Source organism: Mesoplodon bidens, assembly GCF_964165515.1.
Source record: "Mesoplodon bidens genome assembly, chromosome: 5".
Taxonomy (NCBI): domain Eukaryota; kingdom Metazoa; phylum Chordata; class Mammalia; order Artiodactyla; family Ziphiidae; genus Mesoplodon; species Mesoplodon bidens.
Window position 1 is genome coordinate 85859836 of NC_138161.1, and position 25099 is coordinate 85884934.

The following is a 25099-nucleotide window of genomic DNA, read 5'->3' on the forward strand; positions in this document are numbered from 1 at the left end:
ACTGATTTTGATTTGCTGGGTCATTGCTCTCAATGTACACATTTGACTTTTATGTATGCTATTTGCCTTCTGGACCTCCACAAAATCTCAGCAGACATGTTACAAATATTTCTTAAGCATCTACTCTATGCCAGGCACTGTGCTAGGTCCCAGGGAATCAAGGATAAATAACATAGAGTCTTTGTCCTTTGTAGGGTTTAAAGTGTGGGGGAAGTGAGCATTGAACTTTATTCCAATTAAATACCCACAGTTAGAGATCCAGATGAACACTATTCTGAAATGGTTTTAACAAAACTCATTCTTTTTTTTTTAAACTCATTCTGATATGTGGAAAAATAAAAGGGATTGCAAGAAAAAAAATTGAAATCCTGAGTTTTTTTTGATTTTTTTAAATTTACTTTTGCCTGCGTTGGGTCTTCATTGCGGCGCACAGGCTTTCTCTAGTTGCGGCGAGCAGGGCCTACTCTTCCTTGTGGTGCGCGGGCTTCTCATTGTGGTGGCCTCTCTTGTTGTGGAGCGCGGGCTCTAGGCGCGTGAGCTTCAGTAGCTGTGGCTGGCGGGCTTAGTTGCTCTGAGGATTGTGGGATCTTCCCAGACCAGGGCTTGAACCCGTGTCCCCTACATTGGCAGGAGGATTCTTAACCAGTGTGCCACCAGGCAAGTCCTGAAATCCTGAGTTTTAATCCTGGCTTTTAACCTGCCTCTATTCAGCTAGCTGCGTGACCTTGGGCAACTTGCTTAATCTTTCAAGGTTACTTCTCTCATATGAGATGTGGATAATAATAACAAAAACTTAGCTCCAATGGTTGTGGAGGAACCACAAGTACTTATTTACATAAAGTGCTTAGCTTAGTGTTCCTGATGTAAATAGTACCTGTTATCATGAAACTAATTTTTGTAGGATAGGGTTTTTCAGGGAAAACTCTATACAGAAGGCAGCCACTGTTGTATTGGTCAACTATTTTGGATTCAATCACTATAAAAATCACAGAGTAAATATATGAGTTGTGAGTAAAGCATATGAATCTATTCAGGTTCTAGAAAATGATAAATATGGAATGTCTGCCTTTTGGTAATCAAAGGAAATAAACATTTTCATGCACAAGGATCAGGGCTGAGCACATAACTGACAGTTAATGACAACTGAATGAATGAATAAAGTCTCATGAAACAAAGTCAGTTTGCAAAAAGGCACGACCATCTTCAGATTGATATATATATATATGACATTATCAAGTAATAATAAAAATATGAGCTAAAATTGAGAAATGCAAGTATTTCTTGTGAAGGTAATTGTTAGCCCAGCTATATCAAAATGCTGGTACTGAAATACATCATTTCCATTATCTTTAAGTTCCCAGGACCCTTTGCTTTCTATCACTGTGACAGTTTCAGGAATTTTTAGGTATTGTGCCTTATAATGTCATAATTTGGGGTGGATTAATTAAAAGAAATTTTAGAAAAAGAAAGAAAAGCTGGCTCCCCCAGTTTCTCTGATCCACTAGCAAGGAAGAATGGGAAATCAAGAGTTAAAAAAATATATTAGACACTTCTTACGGCTGTCTCCACATGAAAATGAGATGTCTTCTCTGGCTGGTTTACTTTTAATGTTAGAAAATGAAAAATTCATTTTTATCCTCATTCAATGATAGAGCAGGAAGGGATATTAGACATCTTCTCCACTCACCCCACTTTACAATGAGGAAATGATACCCATAGTTGCGAAGTGATGTTCTCAAGCTCATGCAGCTAGGCAACTCCAGAGTTGAGGCTGGGTGCTTTCACTTCAATTCAGAAAGAACATTTATGTTGCCTATTACCATACATGACATCTTAAGACTTTTTATTGACTTTACTGATATTTTCAAATTTGTATTATCCCACTGGAATGTTTTCCCCACTTTAGTTGCGATATGACCACATTTGCTGTTAAGACCAGTGCAAAACATCTCATCCAAATAAGAAATTTCCAAATGTAGGAGTTAATATGGTCACATGGTTTGATATGTCAGGCCACCGTTAAAATGAACTCTGGATCAAAGAATTAGACCAAAGTGACCAACAGATATAACAACAGAAAGTTTCTTTTTTCTTTCTAAAGAAAGAAATGGACCTGAATAAACAACCTGGTTGAGTGCAGATGTCAAGTAGAAAGGACTGACTTCCCTTTTTTGTGAAAAAAGAGCTGAGGCTATGTTCAGTGGTAGTTATAGATCCTTAAATGGATTTATTTTGGTTACCATAGTGCTGATAGATTGCTATAGATCTCAATGAACTTGGGTACCACTCATTCATTCATTCATTCATTCAATAAAAATCGATAGGGTTTATTTCCAGGTTTGCCATTAAGTTGCTACAGACTTTTGGCAATTCATTTCATCTCTGTCCCTCTGATTACTCCTAAATTCTATCATTAGATGACTTGTTTATTAATTATGTACAGTAAGAAACAAAAATAGAGGACAGAATTCACTTTCCAACAATCTCAAAATGCAATTAGGTTGACAAAAATTATAGACACGAAGCATTAGAAAATAATTCTGAAGTAGTATACAAATAGGTGCAAGCAAACATTATGGACCATCTATACAAAGGCAATGTAATTGCAAAGGAAAGGGAAGATTATTGGAGGTCAGGGTTTGACACAGAAATTTCTGTGCAGAATCCAGTCATATTAATTGCTGTAGGGGTTGACTATTTTGGATTCGGTCATAGACAAAGATTTGAACGTTTTGAGTAAAGCACCTGAGCCTGCTCAGATTCTAGAACATTGCAAAAAGTATCTGCCTTTGGTGTCAAAGGCACAATGTCATCAGGATGCTATACTGCAGGAAAGTATGTACCTGTGATTTGGACTTTCTGTGTAACGGCTGTTTAAGTTCCTCTGGCACATGGGAAGCACTGAAAGAAGACACCTCAGCTTCAGTATATTGATTATCTTCCATTTTCCTCATTTTGAGGCTATCTGTGAAGTGCCTTATATGATCTAGAGCAGAAAGTCCAGTTTTATATTCTTCCTCTTTATACCTAAAATGAACCAATGGGAAAGCACAGAGGGTTTTTTTTTCTTTTTCAGTTTGATATCCAACCAAATCACTTTTCATTTGAGTCTATACACTTGTCAGACATATTATATTTGCAGTAGAAAGTAGCCTGCATCAATTCTTGGGTTCTCTAAAAAGCTTACAAATATTCTATCTTATGAATATATTTCTTTTCAGATTTTTCATGACTAAAGCAAGAGTATATTTGAGATAAAGAATTAAAGTCAATGACATGGGAAGTCAGCAATGCAGTGGAGACAGAATTCATAGGTTTATAATTTCCATTTAAAATAAAGCCAGTTACGATTATACTCGTTTGGCACCAATTATCCATATGAAAATATAATATTCCCATCAATTTAACTATTGGGCTAATTTTTTCCATTTAAATATCTATCATCTATATAGATTCCAAATATATTAAGTAAGGTGAAATTTATCTCAATGATATTTGAATAATAACACACCAGATAAATTGAATAAATTAGATAATGTTGAAATCTCTATTTTTCTTTGAGTTGAAATAGGTAGAGTCTAAATAAGTGATTGTGTACTTGTGTAGCTTTCATTTACCCTTCCTTCCTCAGGTTAATCAGAGTTCCACAAATACTGATGTATTTTTATGCTTGTGGATTATGTTGATGGCCACTTTGTTTCCATCTTTTAAAAATTAATCCACTGTGTATGCCTTGCTAATTCAAGTTTAGTTTTTATAATTTATTGTTCGCAAATTGCTTATCACCTGGAATAGTGCACTAATGGAAGAACAGAGCAGCAGGAATGGTAACCCTATGTGGATCTACTCTTGCTTCTCACCTCATTGGGGACGTCTTGCAACTCATCTCCAGGGTGCTGGTGTCTTCATAGTCATCCTCATGGTTTCCTTCATGTAAATTACTTGTCCCTGGTTCCTTTCCTGTTTTCCCAGTAATATCATTGTCTTCATCCTCCTCATCTAACAACACCTCGTCTTCCACCTCTTCATCATCCAGTAAGTCTGAATTTTGACTGGTCACCAAAGCCTTTTCATCTTTAAAGTGACTGCCATTCATTCTTTCAAAAGCATAAAAAAGAAAGAGGTTCAATTACTGGTATCATTTTTAAACGTGCAGTTAGCTCTATTATCACGTCTTCCTAGCAACAATTCAATTTTCAACATTTCTAGAGCAAATTTCTTATTGTTTATGCTTTATGGCAACCATGGGAAAACAATGTAACCTCACAAATGAGAAAATGAAGAAAAAAAATAATTGTGTGATTATTCGGATTATAAATAGAGCCTCTGGTCGAACTGGGAAAACAATCTCAGTCTCCTATTTCTTATCAGGCCTTTGCTTGATAAATGATATTGTTATATAGGATATAAAAAGCACACAAAAGTTTTCTCTAAGTAAAGTTACCTAATTACCATATAAGTACGCACCATTTAAAAGAATAGATTTCTGGAAAACTCATACCCCTGAGCAACATTGCCAAAGCTTCAATACACATGTTTCAAGTGAATCTAAGAGTTCAAAGAAAATGTTAAAATAGCTGCCAAGGACTAACAAGTATTTGCTATTTCTAGGTGACAGTGGTGGGTATATGGCACTTAAACACTCTACTGAGACTTGAAAGTGTTTGAGTGCTCATTTATTCGTACTTTGTTCAAATTATCCTGGATGATCTGAATGTAAGAAAATTCCTTGTTTCCCAGGATAACGTTGGGGTGGGAAATGATATAAAAGTGTAATTGTACAAATATATTTTGAAGCTTACTTAGCAAGTGTGTATAACATAATGATGCAAAAGAAGGCTATTATATTTAAAAAGTCATCTGTAATATTTTAGTCGGTGGTGGCAAGGATTGCAATATGTGATTCGAACGTTTAATTATTAAAAAAACTTAATAACAGAAGTCCCTGTTTAAAACTTTTGAGGGCATTTATGAAACTAGGATAAGCTTTTTGGGCTTTAAAGTAAACATTAAAATATGTGTAACTTGAATCTAAGTTTCATTGTAAGATTTTAAAGTTGAAACTGTTCTAAAACAATTATAAATGTTTTGAATCTCTCCTCCTAACTTCCTCCTTTTAAAGATATATGATCAGGGAAGTTAAGGCACTTGCCCAAGTACAGAAAGCTTGATAGAAATTAAATCATCCTAGGCATCCAGGTGTCCTGATTCCTGGGCCATTCAGAATCTTTCAATTTTGTCTCACTCTTTTACCTATTTACTAATTCAGAAAACTTGCTGAGACTGCTAAATTATTGTTACAGTCATGTACAATTTTCACATTTAATGTAACTATTTTTGAGATTATGGAAAATCAGGTATCAGCGATAGACCCCCATCACTTTCCCACATTTAAAAAAATGAGTATAATTTAATACTTAGATTTCTCAGGGCAAAAAAACACATAAATAAAACAATTGTGGATGTGACAGATGCACACAGTAAAAATTCATTTGACCAGAAAAAGTCATATCATCATTAAGTTTTTTTATACAATCCATCTCTTAACCTCTTTTATCAAAGAATGATGAAAACATGTTTTGCACAGACATAAATTATTAGTTTCCAGTTACACTGCCAACTTGCTAGCTTGAATGGATCGAAATTGTTGTTTTAAAGAAATGAAAGAAAAAGTAAAAGAACAAAAGAGTGCATGGATGAAAACCAAAAGTAACAAAGCCAACGTGATTAAGAAAACCTATTTGTTAATTATGCTTTCAAATGTGGCAATTTATGGGGTTTAAATTATTCATCAAAAGTAGTCTGATAGGAGTTGAGGGGAGAAAAGTTGGATGACTCAGTCTTCTTACTTCTATGCTGTTTAGACATGTTGAAGCCAGATGTTGCAGCTTTATGGTTCACAAATCTCCAGCTAAGGGCTCAAAATCTGAATAGGAGTCTCAGAACACAAATGGTGCTTTTTGTTCACTATTTCTTATTTGTATCATGTAACTATCATTAACAAAATGTCAAAATTATCAAAAGATCATGACTGTCTTTCTTACTTGTCCTTAGTACTTTATACTTCTGATATCTGCCTCCTCACCTCTCTCTCTCTCTCTCTCTCTCTCTCTCTCACACACACACACACACACACACACGCACGAGCAAGCAGAGGGAAAGACATCCAACCGCACAAAGTTATAGTTTTATCAGACTTCTGAGAGGCTGGGAAGAGTCATGCAATAGCAGATATTCTCTCCTTGTTCCCGTAGAAACAATTTTATACAAGTTGAAGAACAGAGTGGTCATATATTTTTATGTTATCTTGGAAAATAATGTTTATTTGATACTTGCCTTAATGGAAAAAAGTACCTAAAACAATTAACTTTGACTTTTAATAGCATCAAAAACAGAAAACACTAACAATAACACTTGCATGATAAAAAGTCATGGAACTTTCATTAATTTCCTGTTACATTAAAAGGTACATTGCAGCATCCTAATTTAATAGGCCACTGGATAGTTATATTCAGAACAACATAGTTCTCAATATCAGATATTTAATTGTAACTTATAGATAAGAAAAATTAAACCCAGTAGTTTGGGTAAAATAATGTTTCATTTACATCACATAAAATGTAAAATACTAGATAAGTATTCATTATCATTATCAGCATCATTAAAAGTTTTTCTATATGAATTAAGCCATATGTGCTTGATGTTGATAATGACAAGAGGGAACCAGTGCACCTTAAAAACAAGGATGATTATACCCACCGAAACAAACATGCTAGAATTAAATGAGGTTGCACCTGAGAGCATATAAGGAAGGGATAGAATCTTATTCAGAAGTCACAAACGTTTCTAAAAAGATATTTGGATGACATTCAATAAGTATTTTATATGTAAATATCTACAGTATGTATAAATATATACAGATACATATACATACAGATATATATATAGTCGTATAATATACATAGTCATATACTCTCTGTATACATGATATATCATATGATCTATAATAGTAACCACTGTTAGCCAGTGATTCAACTGAACTCCTGTGGTGGCTTTCCCTTCTAGTTGGAAAGGTTTTTTTTGTTTGTTTGTTTGTTTGTTTTTGCAGGCCTCTCACTGTTGTGGCCTCTCCCATCGCGGAGCACAGGCTCCGGATGCGCAGGCTCAGCAGCCATGGCTCACGGGCCCAGCCGCTCCGCGGCATGTTGGATCTTCCCGGACCGGGGCACGAACCCGTGTCCCCTGCATCGACAGGCGGACTCTCAACCACTGCGCCACCAGGGAAGCCATAGTTGGAAAGTTTTGATAAAATACTCTAATTAGCTATCAAGAGAGGCAGAACAGAACGGTGGTAAACGCCTGGGCTCTGGAACCACAGAGCCCAGCTGAATCCCATTTATTACTTAGGTGACCTTGGGCAAGTTATTTAACCTTCGATGTCTCCATTTCTGCACTGATAAAATTATAAAACAGTAGTCGCTATCTCATAGGGTTATTAGGGTAATTAAGTTAACTAATAATATAAAGTGCTTAGAAGACCATTTGGTATCTAATCTGCACTAAATAAATACCAGCCATTGGTGGCAGGAGTAAAGTAGTGTCACAAGAGTGAGCACTGCAAATGTATTTGAAAACGTTCATTTGTGAAATCATCGACTTTAAAGAGGAAAAAACAAGCTTTACCTCTCTTCTGTGTTCCTGGGAGACTGGCTGCTATGGTTGCTATTACCGATGAAATTTCGAATTTCTGTGAAGTAAGCATCTTCCTTGTCATCGAGAATCGCACCTGTACTTTCCAGTTCAGAATGAGGCGACGATGTGGCCGTACCTGAGGGGAGAGAAAGCCTTTTGTGAAAAAGACTATTATTTATAGGGCAACTTATTCTGAATCTCATACCTTCTTCATTTGATCAGTGTTGTTTCCTAAAACAGGCTTTTTCAAATATTAATAATGATAACTTTAGGAGGTCAAGGTCTTCCCAATTTTACCACAGTACCCATGCCAGTGAGTAATGGGGACTATTTTGAACCGTTGAAATAGTGAGATACAGTCACCCAAAGATGCCGCTTCTCCCACTAGCTTCCTCCTTTTCCCACTGTGACATGGGAACATTTTAATTTGTAGAATGAGAATATGGGGTGAGGCAAATTATAGAGAGGTCTTACATACATTCTGCAGAAGAAACTGTATACCTGGTTGCAGTCAATATGTATTTATTGCCCCTGTGCTAAAGTATGTTATCAAATAAAGACTGAACACATGCTGGAAATACTGCATTTTGATTTGGTGGATTAAGCCGTGGGTAGACTCAGGACACACCAGTCGAGAGACAGTTGTGGTATAGTATTAAGAGGACAATATTGAGTCTGTGGATTACAGAATGATTGTCAGCTTCCTTACCTATAAAATTAGAATCAAAATACCTGTATCACAGATTATTCCAAAGTTTCCATAAATTTACAAATTATAAACACTTTATAACATGTGGTCAAACTTTATACTAACATTTGCTTCATGCTGTTTAGCGTGCCCACAAAATATCTACAGTTTAATAGTTCATCACAATAGTCTAGACGACAAAAACAAGAGGTTAGAACACCCCTCAGCTTAACAAAGTTATAACCTGGACCAACAAACAAGTATTCAAACTTGACACATTAAATCTTTAACTTATTTATTTTCTGAAATAATTTTGACTAGAAAAATTATAGTGGTATACTGTAAGAAAGTGTAGCCACTTTTGTGTATTGGATTAGACTTCTGCCTCTAAAATCCAATATTTTAAACCAATGATCATTAGATTTTTGGCTTTAAGGGAAACGAACAGTATATAGTTCATTCAAAATTATAAGCAATGTTCCTGTACAATAGAGGATGGATTAATAATAAAATAATTTCCTTCAGTAAAGATTACTACTTTGTATAAACCCAACTTTTCTCTGTTCTTAAAATCCTTTTCAGGAGCTGCGTGCACAACCCCTCTCCTCACTTCTAAGTCATTTGCTTAATTCTCTAGAAACAAATTATGGCTACATAAGTTGGTTTCACACACATATGCCAGCTGCTAAACATTCGTTAATGGTTTATTATCTAAGTATTAGAAGCCAAAGGCAAGAAAACCTACCATGTCTTCTGCTAACTATGCGCTGGTACGTCTGGATTAAGGGAAGTCTAGTTTTTTGCCACTTTTAACTTAATTCTACATTGGAATTTGTGACCAAAACCACACACCACTATCATTTGCTACGGGCTACTCTGATCATGTTGACAGTCTTCTATCACTCATCTCTAAACAAGGTCCCCTGGAGAGGTCCTCTGAACTGCAGGCCTTCTGCAAAAGCAGCATGGTTTCTAGGTTAATACTCAGAGCGTGGTATTCTGGGGCTCCACTGTGGTCATCCTGCCAGGCTGGGGGCCACATTCCATGCCAATAGATGGAAATATTGTTCTCTGCAATTTAGGAAATTTTGGTTCATCAGTCTCCGGTGAGTTCGGGTCATGGTTCTCTTTGCTTGAGATTGCCCACTGAGATGGATCCAGGGGAAAATAAAATCATCCAAATAAAGCTCTGAGTTGTATATTATTCAACGATCACATCATTCACTTCATTCAAAAATCTCAAGGGAAACGTGCTGCAAATTTGCACAACAGGATCTGATTCTCGTGTCAAAGTGGAACAAAAGAATGATCACAGCTGTCTTTTAAAATAAGAAAAATAAGGGGCTTCCCTGGTGGCGCAGTGGTTGAGAGTCCGCCTGCCGATGCAGGGGACACGGGTTCGTAACCCCGGTCCGGGAAGATCCCACATGCCGCGCAGCGGCTGGGCCCGTGAGCCATGGCCGCTGAGCCTGTGCACCCGGAGCCTGTGCTCCGCAACCGGAGAGGTCATAGCAGTGACAGACCCGCGTACCGCAAAAAAAATAAATAAATAAATAAATAAAATAAAATAAAATAAGAAAAATAAGCTACCGTCTCCTCCTCAAAACACAATTGATGACCTACCAGACATGTTCCCATTCTCGTGTTTCTTTAGATGTCTGTCTAAGTTGGTTTGTTGACCAAAACACCTATCACATAAGTGACACTTAAAGGGCTTCTCCTTATTGTGGATGTTGCGAACATGCCGCTGCAGGTTAGAAGATATGCTGAATGACCTGTCACAGTACTTGCATCTGAAAAACAAACACAGAACAAATATTCACAAGCAAATCAAAAGATATTTCTCAAGACAAGCACACCAGATCTCCAAAATTATCACCCATAAAACAACACTGTAGAGAAGATTACTATCCACACAGCCAAAATTTCAATTCCAATAAATAGACTTTGATTGCATTAAAGATTTTCATGACTTCATAAAAAACCATAATAAAATACTTCATAAAACACCATAATAAAATCACAAGTTTATGAAGGTAATCAGTTCTAATACTTCAAGTAAAGCTCACGAAATTAAAAACATCAAGAAATAGTAGTTTTGTTTTATCTTCTGCTTAGGACAATACAATTAAATCTTCTGTAAACAAACATGAAACAGATTCACATATTGTTCAAACAAAGTAAAAAGATCATTTTTTAATTCAAAACTTCTGAGCCTGATTAAATACTTTCTTAGTAAATTCACTTTCTCAATTGCTAATCCTGAAGGAGAAATTCTGTTATCTTCTCCAAAATAACAATAAAGGTTCCAAACTCTTAAAACTGGGGCAATGTAATAGTTTAGTCTGGTACCAAAGATACTGATTTTCATAATCTATAGTTATTAGGGCCCCCCAAAGCCTTTATTGTGTTAACGTTTAAACCATCACAAAAGAAAGAGTACCACTAAATTCTCCTTTTCGGATAAAAACACAAGGTCTTTGCTAACCCTCCTCTCTCTGGATTCCTCCCAGTTTTCCACTTTTATTTTTCCTAGAGTCTGTGGCAGTTCTGAACCAGGTCAGTTTTTTCAGGAAAGCACATATTATTGCCTGGCTAATTGTTTCTGCCTTCCATGATATTTAAGATAAAAAATCATAAATTACTGAAGTTCTCCTTCAGTCACAAAATAAAAATGTAACCTCCCACCCTCTCCCCTTCCCACCAGCTCTTATGGTGAGGAAGAAAAGTGATAACTGACAAGATTTTCTCCTCTGTCATTTTAAAGAGTGCATTGTCTGTTTATATGATTTTTTTTGTACGTGTGTTGCGTAAAAGGAAAAATCAACTTTCTTTAGATAACTTTCAAGTGAAAATTTCTAACTTAGCAGCCCAAAAATCTGAAACTCATTCTTTCATGTGTGAAGGGCCCTTCTGCCACTTCTGAATGCAGGCTCAGCAGTTCGAGGGACTCTACATCAGAAACTACCTCACTCCATTCAAAGTGTTTGGATTTTATGGCTGTCTCTACATGATGCCAGATGTCTAGTTAGTTTAGTGGGGAAATAAATCTGTTAAACTAGTTACTTTGTCATAGTATCAGTAAACCAACTCAAGGCCTGATTTAATTTCCCTCCTAAAAAACCATTCTGGCATCAGGAGGTTCCTCAAATTTAAATTAATAATATTAATTTTAAAATGGGTAAAATCCCACATTGATAGTAGTTGTAATATTTAAGCCTCTGCTTTTGAAAATATATATATATATATGGATATATATGGACTCTTGGCTTTCTTTGAACTTCCAAGGCCCACTGCAATGAGGACCATCATACAGTTAGCACAGTTGTGTTGTCCTAAGCAGAATAACCTAGGAAACACTGATAGAGAAAACTTACACTCCCATCAAACTTTTTAGAAAAATTTTCACTCAAAATATTTTCTGCACATATCATGAGGAAGAGAGATTTTGTCTTTGACATGCTTCCAACTGTCTGCTTATAGGCACAGAAGCTGTAACTCCAATAAATATCATCCACTCTAATATAATCAGTCAATAAGGAAGTTTTAACCAAAAACCATCTGTTACTTTGTATCTTTCCTCTGCTAATATCTTGGCCAAATGTCTGAGTGCTCCTAAATAATAATCATTCCATTCTATTCCAGTAAATTAGTTGGTGGTCAAGAAACGGCTCAATTCAGAGCCTAAGTTTCAGAAATTCTAAAGAGGAGTACATAACACACTCGTGAGCATACACGATTAAGCTTTCCTGGTTACTGGATGTAAACACAGGGGTCAAGGGAGCCTTTCAGATCATGGTATGAGATTAAAAACGCTGACTTGAGAGTTCCAGAACTGGGTTTTAATTTTGGGTCTATTAGTACCAGACTTCACAGAAGGCAATTAGCATCTGTGGATCTAATTTTTTTTTACTTATAAAACAGAAGAGCTGGACAAATAACTGTTTAAGGTCTTCAGCTATGAAAAATTCTGGTTTGCATTTTTAAAAATATACGTACAATAACAGCACCATTTATAGGGTAGAATGAAACCACTGAATTCAGGTACAAAAAAAGAGTAAAATGAGCATGGTATTATAGTTGCATACCAGACCCTTGGCCATAACAAAATGTAAGTGTGGAAATCTTTCCTCCACTTAAGCAGAATTCCTTGGATATGACATTTTCTCAAAAAAGGGAAATCATCTAACACTTCCCATTTTTATATCTCTCTGAGACCTACTATATCAAGCACATTCTATCACATATAAAGTCACTTATAAATATCACTTATGATTAGTGATTTATAAAACATGTAGGAAAGCAAAGAATTTAAGAAAATACTTTATTATTTTCTGAGTTTAAGTCCCTCCAGTTTTCTCCTAAAATTTATCCTAAAATTTGAACAATCTTCAAATGAACATTGGTCTGCCCATTTTCTTATCCTCGTATGTAAAAAAGTCTTTGAAAGCTTTATTTTAATGACAAAAACATTCAGACAAAAATAAGTTTACACATATGCAATGCATAAGAATTTCAAAGCAAAATAAAATTACAATATTACTTAAGGTAAATAACATTCATTCTTTAAAGAAATATTCATGAGTACCTAATACTGTGTGCAAGGCATTACACATTCAACAATGTAGGTGATATTTTAAAACTGGAATGGAGAATTGTGGTTAGTTTCATTTGTTAGTAAACAATAATATTAAAATTAAACACAGGTGTCATGTGTCATATGGCTAATTTTGACAGTTAAGAGAATAAGCTAAGAAGCACTTGAGAAATTGTTGACAGAATTGCTCTCTTCCTATAATATATTCTATTTTATCTGTTCTACCCCTAGCTCCCTTTTCTTCCTCCTCTCCAGGTTTAAAATTTATTCTTTAAACCTCCTAATGGGACCTGTAGACATTGACTTAGCTGTACTGGGAAAACAAAGATATATCCGGGTTGTTAATTCCTAGCAGAGATTTAAGGCTTGGAAGAGGGAGGCTGCAAGATTATGATTATTGTCAATTAAAATGGCATGAATCACTGAGGAGAGAGAGCACTTAATTTTAAAAATGGCTGACAGTTCTTAAACGCTTATTCTATACTAGACACTGTTAGAACTTTTAAACTGAGATATAAGAAGATGATTCAAGAAATTAGGACTTTTCTAAATTTTAACCCCATCCATTAGTTACTTCTTCTTTGACTCAAACTTGAACAGACATACATTCAGACATTCACAAAAATAGCCTCTTTTAAAATTGTGGCAATGAGCCTACTTTATTACAATATTTATCAAGATATTTAGTAAAAATCATTGTCAAACCTGTAAGGCTGCTCTCCTGTGTGGGTTCTCAAGTGCCGTGTTAGGTTCGCAGATCTTGGAAAAATCTTGCCACAGTATCTATTATGAAAAGATGTTTATAAGAGAAAGTCAGCACAATTGACTGTATTCCACTCAAGCTGCATAGAAGCCAGATGCTTATTCCTGAATTAATTAATCTTGCATGGAACTCACATGTCTTTGGTATTTAAAATTTGCAACAAAGCCATTCTACAGATATAAATAACTCTACAAATAAAGACTGCATTATGAGATCCGGTTGAATTTGCTCATGCATAAGCAAGCAGTTTATGAAAACAGACTTGAGTTTTGATGACCCCCATGCTCCTCTTTTATTAACTCTGTATCTTTACATTCACAAAACTGAACCAGACAAGGGGATTAAAAAATGACAAGAGCCTGTGACTCTGGGTTGATGTAAACAGATTTCAAATGTTTCAACTCATTTTACATGTTAGGCACAGTGACAACTCTCTGTACATTGAGTGGTATCAGATCAGACAAGATTCTAAGACCTCATCCATCAAGGTATGTTCCTATAAAAGCTTTTCTGGAAAGAAAGTGACACATTTACCAAACAGCAGATAAATTGATATGCCTGAGTTAGACGCCACAAATTTCTGAAGACAATTCAGAAATTGTAAGTATGATTTATTAAAAAAGAAAACAGAAACTAAAAAAGAGCTTTACTGTACTACTGATGAGTAACAAGAAACTTATTAACTAGTTTTCTTCACTTATCGACCTTATTTGTCCTTCATTAATAGCCTTATTCTTCAATGCCATGACAATTAATAAATATATGCTTGAGGACAGTAGTATTATACCTTTGGATGAAAATAATTAACTGTGAAAGAAAATTCATAAATATCAAAGTGAAACAAGTAGATAGCACTTGGACCATTTCCAACCTCATTTATCACAACCAAATGGCCTGTGTTAAAATTTTCATTTAATAATAATTTTTTAAACCATTATTTTTATATCCCACTAAATAAAGAGTACTTTGAAGTGCCTGAGATCTATCATGGTTGCTATTAATCATCCAATCAAGAATAATTTCCAAAACAAACAGCAGGGCCTTTTGAAATCAGAGGGGAGATTTTTGGAAAGCAGGCCATGATTAACTTTGCAGTTACCTGCAGGTATAGCGTTCCTTTCCTTTCCGCAGGAGGTTCTCTGGCAGGGCATTGGGAGGAGCTCTGAAGTTGAACATGGAGGGAACCGACTGTAGAAGTTCACTGGCGTCAGGTTTCAGGGCACTGAAGCTCTCCAGCTTCTCCGCCATGTTTTCAATGGCTGACATCTGCAAGGCAAAAGCACAAGACCATGAAGGATGGGGCAGACATCCTTCCTTCTGTAATCATCTCTAGCAAACCAAGAACAGATTAATAAGAGGGAAGCATCAAATCTGCTGAATGCAAGGGGCTGTAGAAAGAGACTGTAGTCTCTAAATATTAAACAAATGAGAGAATTCACTGATCTTAAAGATAACAAAGGTAGAATCAAGCTTACAAAGTGCCAAGTGAACTTTTCCATAAGCCCTTAGTTAGACCATTTTGTAATAAGTTGATATACAATTAAGCAATGAAAAACATGAGAGAGAATAAAACCGTTAGATTTTTTATTAAATTAAGAGACAGCATTAGTATCATGCTATCAACAATCACCAGGCCCACCTGTGAATGACTGCAGGAAGGAAGAAATTAATACATCCCCTCCAGAGGCTGACTGGAACCAGGAAATATTTGACTTTACTCCCTCCCTTTTTAGTATAAAAGAAGCTTGAATCTAACTCTGGCAAGATGGTTCTTTGGGACAAAAGTCCACCATCTTCTCGGTCTGTGAGATTTCCAAATAAACAGTAAAAAAATAGTAAACTGGAAATTATAGCAAGAGATCCTGTATGCCTTGTCTAGGTAATAAAAACCATAGGAAGTAGGGAGTCCCATGAAAAGAACTCACAGCATGAAAAACATCAGGTGTTCCAAAGTTATAGCTTTAGCCAAATGTATGTAATGCAGAAAGAAAAAATTAAATGTGTAAACAGTGCTTTATGTTAAATTAATATCTGGATATACTAGATTTTTAAGTGTGATTATGTACAAAGAATTTTGGTGAAATATTCATTTGTCCTGGACAAAGATTAAGTTGAAATGACAGTTCATGATATATTATCATAACTTCACATAACCTGTCATGGGCATTGTAAGTAAGACCAAACTCTTAGAGCAGTATTCTTGAAGAAAAACTGTCCTGCCTGGTTCTTCCCCTCAAATAACCTAATTTATTTCGCTTATAATCTTCAAGTTTTTTGTCTACCTGCACACGTATTCGACAGAGTCATAAACAGAGGGTGGCATTTACATTCAAAGGCAGCTTGATCCTTACTGTCTATAGTTAGACAGACTCTCTCACCTTTCCTTCAACTCTCCCAAAATGTTGTTTCCCCCATGCTCACATTTTATTTGGAAGCTGCTTACTACTGAATTTTTAAGAAGAAAAAGCAAAGTCTCAGGCCATCTTGTAAAATCAACTCACCCATTGTTTATTTGGTTCTCAGGGCACTATGCCACTGGAGAACTCACAAAGCTGTTTAAAAGGTGTTTGTGTTCTGTATGCACTCTGTATGTTTCTCAGAAGGCTGGGGCAGTAGACCAGAAGACCCCATGTAAGGATTAAAAATGTTAACAACTATACATTCAAGCAACTGATCAACCCAAGAAAAAGATTCTTTTGCTGATAAGATGGTAAGACAGAGTTGGAGGTCTAATTTATTATGAGTCCAGGTTAAAAATAAAAGGCAACACTTCATACTCAAAAAGAAAATTAACAAAATTTATACTCCACAGACACACAACCGGACAGAATACCACTGACTTCTTAAGCTGGAGCAAAATCTTAACCGAATGGCCTAAACATGATTCTATTCTTACAAAGGGAATATTGTATGCTTGATTCTTCAAATGACTACTCATGTTGTAGTTAGCTTTCTTTCTTTTCCCTTTATCCTGGAGCCTGCCCTCTCATTTCATGCCCAGACTCCTAATGCTAGCTACAAATTGCAATGTACAGGGTACCACTGCCAATTTGCCAAATGTCTTTCATCAAACACGGTGCAAAAAAAATCTCAGAGGAAAGTCAAGATACATTTACTTGTCAGACGACAAATGTGAACGCACTGGGAGGCAGTAGGGGCTATAAGCTCAGGGGTTTGATTCATAATCACTCAGCTGCTAAAACATTCTCCACAGATGCAAGTGGACAGCACATTTGTCACTATGAAGGATTTTGACACATACTGATCACAGGGCAGAGATATAAAATGATGCTGCTGCTCAGAGAGGTTGAAGGAAACTCTGTCCCTGCTGAATATGGTCATTATACCCCTCTAACCAGAGCATTAGCATTTTCATATTACTTTGGATTTTATTTATTAAAAATCAATCCAGAAATATTTTATGATACTATTTTATTTCCATTTATTCCTTCTAATTGTTGCTTGCAGAAAATCATTTTGATATTCCACCCTCCATGGAATAAATTGTCTGAGTGAAAAATGACCTCTGGCCTTCAAGCTGATTAGCAGGGGTAAGGGGCATGATCGCATATATTTATTGGGAAAAATAGTAAGTGCATGGATGATGATTATAAATGTTTTATTTATGTATATTTAATATTTGAGTAAAGTTTCATTATCTAGTGGTTTTAAATCATTTGAGTGTCCGCCCTGCCGACACACTCAGATTCCTGGGGCAATACATCTTGTAGAAACACTTTCCTTTTATATGGAAAATAGCTTACTCATGACTATCATTATTTTCTGCTTTCATCTCCAGCACATATAAACTACAAGTCCTTCAAGTTATTTAAGAGCAATTGGCTGTTGAGAAATGTGTCTTGCTTTAGTAGCTGCTAATAGCTCCTTTTAAAGGAAGATCACTGTGATTACCTTACCTCAAACTGTTTCAATTTGGGAAAAGCATTAAGAAATAATAAAATATAGTATGGACTTGATGACTAAATAACAACATTCTTAAAGATAATAAGAAAAAGAATAGGGGTTACCCAAGTGCCTCTCTTATAAGCCACCCCCCACCTTTGTCTTGGGGTGTCAAATGAAAAGAGGATTAAGTCAGAGTGAGGAAGAGGGAGAGAAGAAAGATGGGAAGTGAGCTGAGGGTAGCTATTAACACCACATATGCAGACACACACCCCCTCTCCACTTTCTTTCCAGCTAGCAACCACTGAAACAACATATAAGCCATCACTGAATCCTTCCTCTCAACTTCCAAAGATTTGCTCTCACAGCACTTGACATCAGCTGAAAAGAGTAAGTTTCCCCATTAGGACAGATAGAAGTGACTTAGATTGACATATAGACACTATTATGTATAAAATAGATTAATAAGAACCTACTGTATAGCACAGGGAACTCTACTCAATACTCTGTAATGAACTATATGGGAAAAGAATCTGAAAAAGAGTGGATATATGTATATGTATAACTGATTCACTTTGCTGTACACCTGAAACTAATACAGCATTATAAATCAACTAGACTCCAATAAAAATTTATTTTTAATAAAAGTGACTTAGACGTCTGCTAGTTGGGGTAGTTTAGCCATTATGTGACCAACAATCAGCCCTGGTCCATATCTTGGATTAAGGTGTTGGATTAAGATGAGTTTTATCTAATGTATGGGTCCAAACCTCAACTTTCTCTAGCTATCTGGGCTGACTCATGTGATACTCCTCTTGGAATAACATGCATTTTGTAGAAGTGGTAAGTTTTGACATTCATTTTAAAGTCTGACTTGGTATTTTAAAAATCGAGATGAATTGGGATAAATGAAACAGAATCTAGCTAGATATACTTTTCAACTATGAAGAAACCAATGAAGGGGGAACAATGTGTACTACAATGAAGAGGATATTTGCTGAGAATGGGGAAAAAAGGAGGAAAAATCACATCATATATTTTAAAGACGTATTGCCCTCTGTCCCATTAATGTCATAGGCTAATCTCCGATCAGTAAATGGCAGCTTTTTTCCTATGGAACAGTAATTTTTATTTACATATATTGTAGTTGTTGATGGTATCTGCAGCCAGATGTCTGGAAAAGGAAGTCATTTCACCCCCTTCCAGTCCCCAAGGGGCTATTAACTTTATACTGACGCAAACTAATATTTAGACACAATTCCCTAGCTCCTACCAAAAAATGTAGTTATCTTTCCCGTCAAATAAAGTTAGTATTTGTAAAAACATTTCAGCAGGCAAGATATCATCAACTGGGTCTGAAGCACTTAGCTTAACATTTTTTATCTGGCAGCCAATAATTGATGACATAAAGAAGTTTCTCATTAAAACTATTAAAGTGACAATCTGATTATACAAAATGATATATCCAATGGCACCATGAATTATGTGACCTAATGTTTCACAAATTAGATTACACATGGCTTTATCATAAAATAACTAACTTTTCATAAATAACTTATGATGGGAAAGTTTGTAGATTTGGTAGTTTTCTATATTTATTCACTTGATAATCTAGAGAAATCTTCAAATCATGGCCATTTGGGGGAGAAATGCATATTCATATTTTATGGTTGTCTCATTCCATATATCACATTCTGCAGTCATGATTATAAAATTATAGGGTTTTTTAACCACTAAAAATTATAAACTTTAATATTTTACTACTTTCCACTAATATCTATATTTTATAGTACAAATATAAATTATTGCTTTGAAAAACCTATGATTCAAAGAATGGGAGTGTTTCCAAAGCATTGCAATGGCAGTTGCTATACCATTGTACTATCAGGAAAAGGTGTCTAACTTAAAATCTGAACTGGCTTTGTAAGTTGGTAGAAGCACTGGCCATTTGTGTAGGAGACAGCACCTTATGCTTGAAGCACCTAACAGCAAAGCTACTAGCAAGTAATACTCTACATTAGAAATAATGAGGACAATGATGTACAATATTCTGGACAGACCTTTGCAAGGAGAGGCAGACAAGAAACACTGGAAATATAAGCCAGGATAATGAAAGAACAACGCTGTCTACTGCACAACTTTGCCTAATAAGGAAGTTTCTGTCTCTCTACTCTTATACTTTTGAAATAAATGAACTTAATCCTTAAAAGTTGATAGGATGAGAAAAATCACAATTCATCACATATTCCACAGAAGAAATAAAATAGAAGAACTTCTGTTCTAAAAGGAAAACTAACATCAGATAGAGGAAATCGGTAACTGCCAAAGTGCTCTAACTTAAAATAATTTATATATAATTATATGGTGACTAAAGGAAAATTTAACTACATTCCAAGATTCTACCCATACTTCAGAATCAGTATAATTTTGAGTGAAGAGGAGAATGAAGGAGTAAAAGCACATACACTTAGAGGAGATTTTGTAATATATGTTATTTACATATATTTCCATGGACTCAAGGTTTATTTGGTAGTGAAAACTAAATAAATAGTATTCTTTGTATCTTGAATAAAAAATAAAGTTTTCCCCTACTGATGTCAACTTACAACTGACTGTATCTGGAAACATTAATTGAAGGTTGAGGGGGAGGGATAAATTGGGAGATTGGGATTGACATATACACACTACTATATATAAAATAGGTAACTAATAAGAACCTACTGTATAGCACAGGAAACTGTATTCAATATTCTGTAATGGCCTATATGGGAAAATAATCTTTAAAAAGCATGGATATATGTATATGTATAACTGATTCACTTTGCTGTACACTTGAAACTAACACAACATTGTAAATCAACTATACTCCAATAAAATTTTTTAAAACTTAAAAAAAAAAAAGAAAGTTGAGGAAATGGGCCCAATGCTAAAGGATACATTCACTAGTCAGATAAAGATTTTTAAACATTTAGTCTTATGACTCCACATAGCCAGAACCAAGTTTTGCCCCGGGTTATATGAATGTGAATTCTAATGTCATCTTGTGTCTACACAAAAGTTCAGGTTTTATCCTTTTGAAGCCTTCATCATAAGCATCTTTAACATGCTGGTCAGGCTCCCCCAAATAATGGTTGTTTCCACTTAGTGACCCATCTCGAAGTCCCTTTTAACAACATGCTCCCAAGTGCCCAGAAAGAGTTCTACATCAAGGTATAATTACATGGAATGGGGCAGATTTAGAGAATAAACTTCTTTCTGTAAACAATTTATAGCACACTAAATGCCCAGTTATAACTGAAAGCATTCTGCAGTTTGACAAAGCTGGAAATCTATCTGCTAAAGCCATATCATTTTATGGAAAGGGCTCAGAATTCTTTGTCTGTATGGCAACTTATAAGTTGTTTTCCTTTTAATTCTACGTTATTTTAGTCAAAAATATAAGTAGGAAACTTACCCAAGTTCTCTGATCAGGCAGTTGGAACTGGGAGCAAAATTGAAACAAAAAACAAAAAATTACTTCTGTATCAGTATCTTTATTGCAATCTATCCTTTGAGAAATTAACATTTATACTAAGTAATTTTTGTTTATCATGTAACTATATCTTGAGTAAAAGCTTTGGAAGTGAAAATTAATAATTTTATAACACTGCTGAGTTTCCTCTATTTACCTAAATTAAATTTTAGAATCATGGTTATAAACCAGAATGTGCTTATTTCCAAGAAAGCTAAACACTACTTACTATCAAATCTTAAATAGCAAAGTAGATACTTCCTTTTTATTTGTTTGTACTCACTGCAAAACAAGATTCCTAAATTTTACTTTAATAACTAAAAATTAAGCAATTTCCTGCAAAAAAGTTATAGTCTCTTGCATTTTTACAATGTTAGTAACAAAGAAAATAAGATATTTACTCAAATGTGAATCACCGAGTAACAAAAAGGTAATGTCCTTGGAAAAAAACTGCTTGACTTCTACTAGGATGGGACTGAGACCATCAGTAGGCCAAACACCGAAGGATATCAAGGAAAAGAATTACAAATGTCGAGTTCTTTATGACAACTTATGACAAGAATCAATGGAGAAAACTTCAGTGAGTTAGAAGCACTATCAGAAAACACAAATGTTACATCTTTAGAAATATCATTTTGATTGGTTAAAGGGGATATATCTTGCTTTCTTAGATTATGGTATCTTTAATAAGGAAGATGCACAGTTTTTAATGATAAAAGGTTTATCACAGAAGAAATCTAACACAGGAAACACTTGTTGAAAGCAAGAAAGAAGATGAAAGGCAAAAGACTTAAGTGATTTTCACACCCATGTATAAATGATAACTTGGGAAAAGACCTTAGTCTTTTTCCCAGTTCCTTGGGATACAGTAGCAAGTAGACATTTTAAAGGAAGAAAATTCAAAAAATGAATGCATAAAGGACAGAAATGGAAGTAAAATAGAGTCTCTGTTGCAGATCAACACAAAGCCAAACATCTGAAAATGAAATACATAAATAACCAAAAATAATATTTAAACTATAGGAAAATCAAACAAAGGAATAATAGCCACTTTTATAACAGTATAATTGCCAAGTGATATCTATGGCAATTCAAATGAGCTATCGAAGTGAATGCAAAGTACCCAATGAAATGGACATTCCAAAGATCACATGGCAATATCATTTCCTCCATCTCACCTCCTGTGGCTGTCATCTTCTTTTCAAAATTATAATCTGAGACTCCACAAGTAATTTTCAACCACATATTCAGGAAGAACCTCTGTAGTGTTTATTTCACCCCTATATTAAACTAACTTATTTATAAGAGAAAAATATAAAGCTAAATAGTCCTCCAGTGGCCCGACAGAGCAAACATACTTCTTTAAGAACTGAACTGAGAGGAATTTAGACCCTAAGAATGATAAAACCATCATTTACCTTTTGATTTTGATGTATGTGTTCCTATATGTTTGGGGTATTTTTGACAAGGATTTGAAAAATATACATTATTCCAAAAAGCAGTAAGATGGCCTAATAATCTTTCAATAACATTTAATAAATACCCACTGAGGTGTTTGACTTTCATTGATTAGGCACTGTTCACTGGGGAAGGAGGAGGGCAGAATACAAAGACATACAAAAAATTGTAAAAGCAGCCTTGCCCAGAGAACACCACTACCAAGCATTTACATATCTATCTATATATAGGTTTTCCCTGAAGCAGCAAGAACATGTGGTCTCCTCTTTATTATTATAATATCACTGAGAAGTAGATAGGGTAGGTATTATTCTCATTCTGAAGATGAAGATACGGAAGGCCCAGAGAGACCATGTGATTTGCTCCAATATACTTTAAATGAAAAATGAAGCAGCGAATGGTCTTAACCAAGCACTATGTAGCTACAAAATCATAGCAAGCCCTGGGAGCAGAGGCAAGTCCTTCCATGTTGGCTTCTTGCTCTGTGCCACCCTGATTGCCGCCCAACAAGGCAGCACGAAGAACACAATAAGCACCTTTCCAAGGACTTCTAGATACTTGGTATAGCCCCACCAAAAAGACTGGGCTCAGAGGATGGCAGAGGGTATTTTACTGACACCCTTTATGTTCAAAATGGAATACTTCTGCAACCAATAATAATAAGAGCTTTTCCTCATCTAGGTCCTTCCATATGCCAATCACAATGCTAAACACATTATGTACGTGATCACTAATCCTTGCAGCTCCCTTGGTAAGGCTGGAGGGGTGTTCCCATTACACTGATAGAGAAGGTTCGGAGAGATGAATTACATTGCACAAAACTGAAACATTTTTGTGAATAAGTAGGAAAGCCAGTTCTAAAGCAGTTATTTCTGGCCCCCAATCCTGGGCAGTTTCTCTTAGTTTTCATTTGTTTGTTTGTAGGAAAGTAAATCATGAGGCTAGGACAGAATTGATAGAGGATTAGAAAGAACAAAAACATTCTGCAGAAACTTCAGAACATTTGAGGCAGATTTTCTGAAAGAACAGACTGGTCTGAACGGTTGGTGAAAACTGAGTGACCCGAGCTTCTCTCAGGCTACGCTTTTTATGCCACCTGTATTCCACTGATATACAGCCCTTACACATGAAAATAGCCACCATGGTTATCAAAATAATGAAATATTTCTGTAGTCGTTGGTAAATAGCCTCTTCCCCAACTACCCTGAATGTCCTCCTGCAGCCCTGGCCTCCTTCCAAAAGACCCTTCAGACAGCCCACCGGCCAGCAACTAAAGCATGAACAGTTGGTGCAGCAAGGGGTTCCAGGACCCGGCTCCAGAATGGCAGGGGTCCATTCTGATTGATCAGTATTCATTACATATGATGTGTTAAATAGCTGAGTATCACTGTTAGGTCCTGTTCTTATAGCAACACGCAGCAGTGGGCAGTCCCTTATACCAAGACGCGACATTCTGGTGTGGGAAGAAAACTCTCTGCCACTGTGACTCTCACAGGCATATTTTCAATGGTCTGAGTGGGTGATTACTGTACTCCAAGCACTGAACATGTGCCTCATCTTTTGTGGTCATTCATTAACTTTGGGAATCTTAAAACATAGCAGATTTTCTTATATTAATATTATTTGATTAAAAACATGTATATACTATATTTTTTAATTCATTTTTTAACATCTTTATTGGCGTATAATTGCTTTACAATGGTGTGTTAGTTTCTGCTTTATAACAAAGTGAATCAGCTATACATATACATATATCCCCATATCTCCTCCCTCTTGCATCTCCCTCCCACCCTCCCTATCCCACCCCTCTAGGTGGTCACAAAGCACTGAGCTGATCTTCCTGTGCTATGCGGCTGCTTCCCACTAGCTATCTATTTTACATTTGGTAGTGTATATATGTCCATGCCACTCTCTCACTTCGTCCCAGCTTACCCTTCCCCCTCCCTTTGTCCTCAAGTCTAATTTCTATGTCTGCATCTTTATTCCTGTCCTGCCCCTACGTTCTTCAGAACCATTTTTTTTAATTCTGTATATATATATGTGTTAGCATATGGTATTTGTTTTTCTCTTTCTGACTTACTTCACTCTGTATGACAGATTCTAGGTCCATCCACCTCACTACAAATAACTCAATTTCATTTCTGTTTTATGGCTGAATAATATTCCATTGTATATATGTGCCACATCTTCTTTATCCATTCATCTGTCAATGGACACTTAGGTTGCTTCCACGTCCTGGCTATTGTAAATAGTGCTGCAGTGAACATTGTGCTACATGACTCTTTTTGAATTATGGTTTTCTCAGGGTATATGCCCAGTAGTGGGATTGCTGGGTCGTATGGTAGTTCTATTTCTAGTTTTTTAAGGAACCTCCATACATGTATATACTATATTTACAACAGCTGCATGCACATGTAAAGATATTGATAGATAACACTGCCCATCTTCTGAACAAGTAAATTTACCTTAGCTAGCTAGAAATCTTGA

General features: G+C 35.7%; 1 protein-coding gene across 8 annotated transcripts in view; it reads right to left on the reverse strand.

Annotated features, from left to right (window-relative positions):
- MECOM (MDS1 and EVI1 complex locus) overlaps window positions 1–25099 on the reverse strand; it is a 168814-nt gene that overhangs the window by 2639 nt on the left and 141076 nt on the right. For 4 of the 8 annotated variants that reach the window (XM_081234314.1, XM_081234312.1, XM_081234313.1 and 1 more), the window contains exons 9-15: window positions 21098–21124; window positions 14840–15006; window positions 13683–13760; window positions 10004–10173; window positions 7684–7828; window positions 3861–4097; window positions 2844–3027 (exon numbers count right to left, since the gene is read on the reverse strand). In XM_081234314.1, coding sequence (XP_081090440.1) covers window positions 2844–3027; window positions 3861–4097; window positions 7684–7828; window positions 10004–10173; window positions 13683–13760; window positions 14840–15006; window positions 21098–21124 — 1008 coding nt within the window. The remainder of the gene's footprint in view (window positions 1–2843; window positions 3028–3860; window positions 4098–7683; window positions 7829–10003; window positions 10174–13682; window positions 13761–14839; window positions 15007–21097; window positions 21125–25099) is intronic. The other 4 variants (XM_081234319.1, XM_081234316.1, XM_081234315.1 and 1 more) reach the window with 2 other exon arrangements.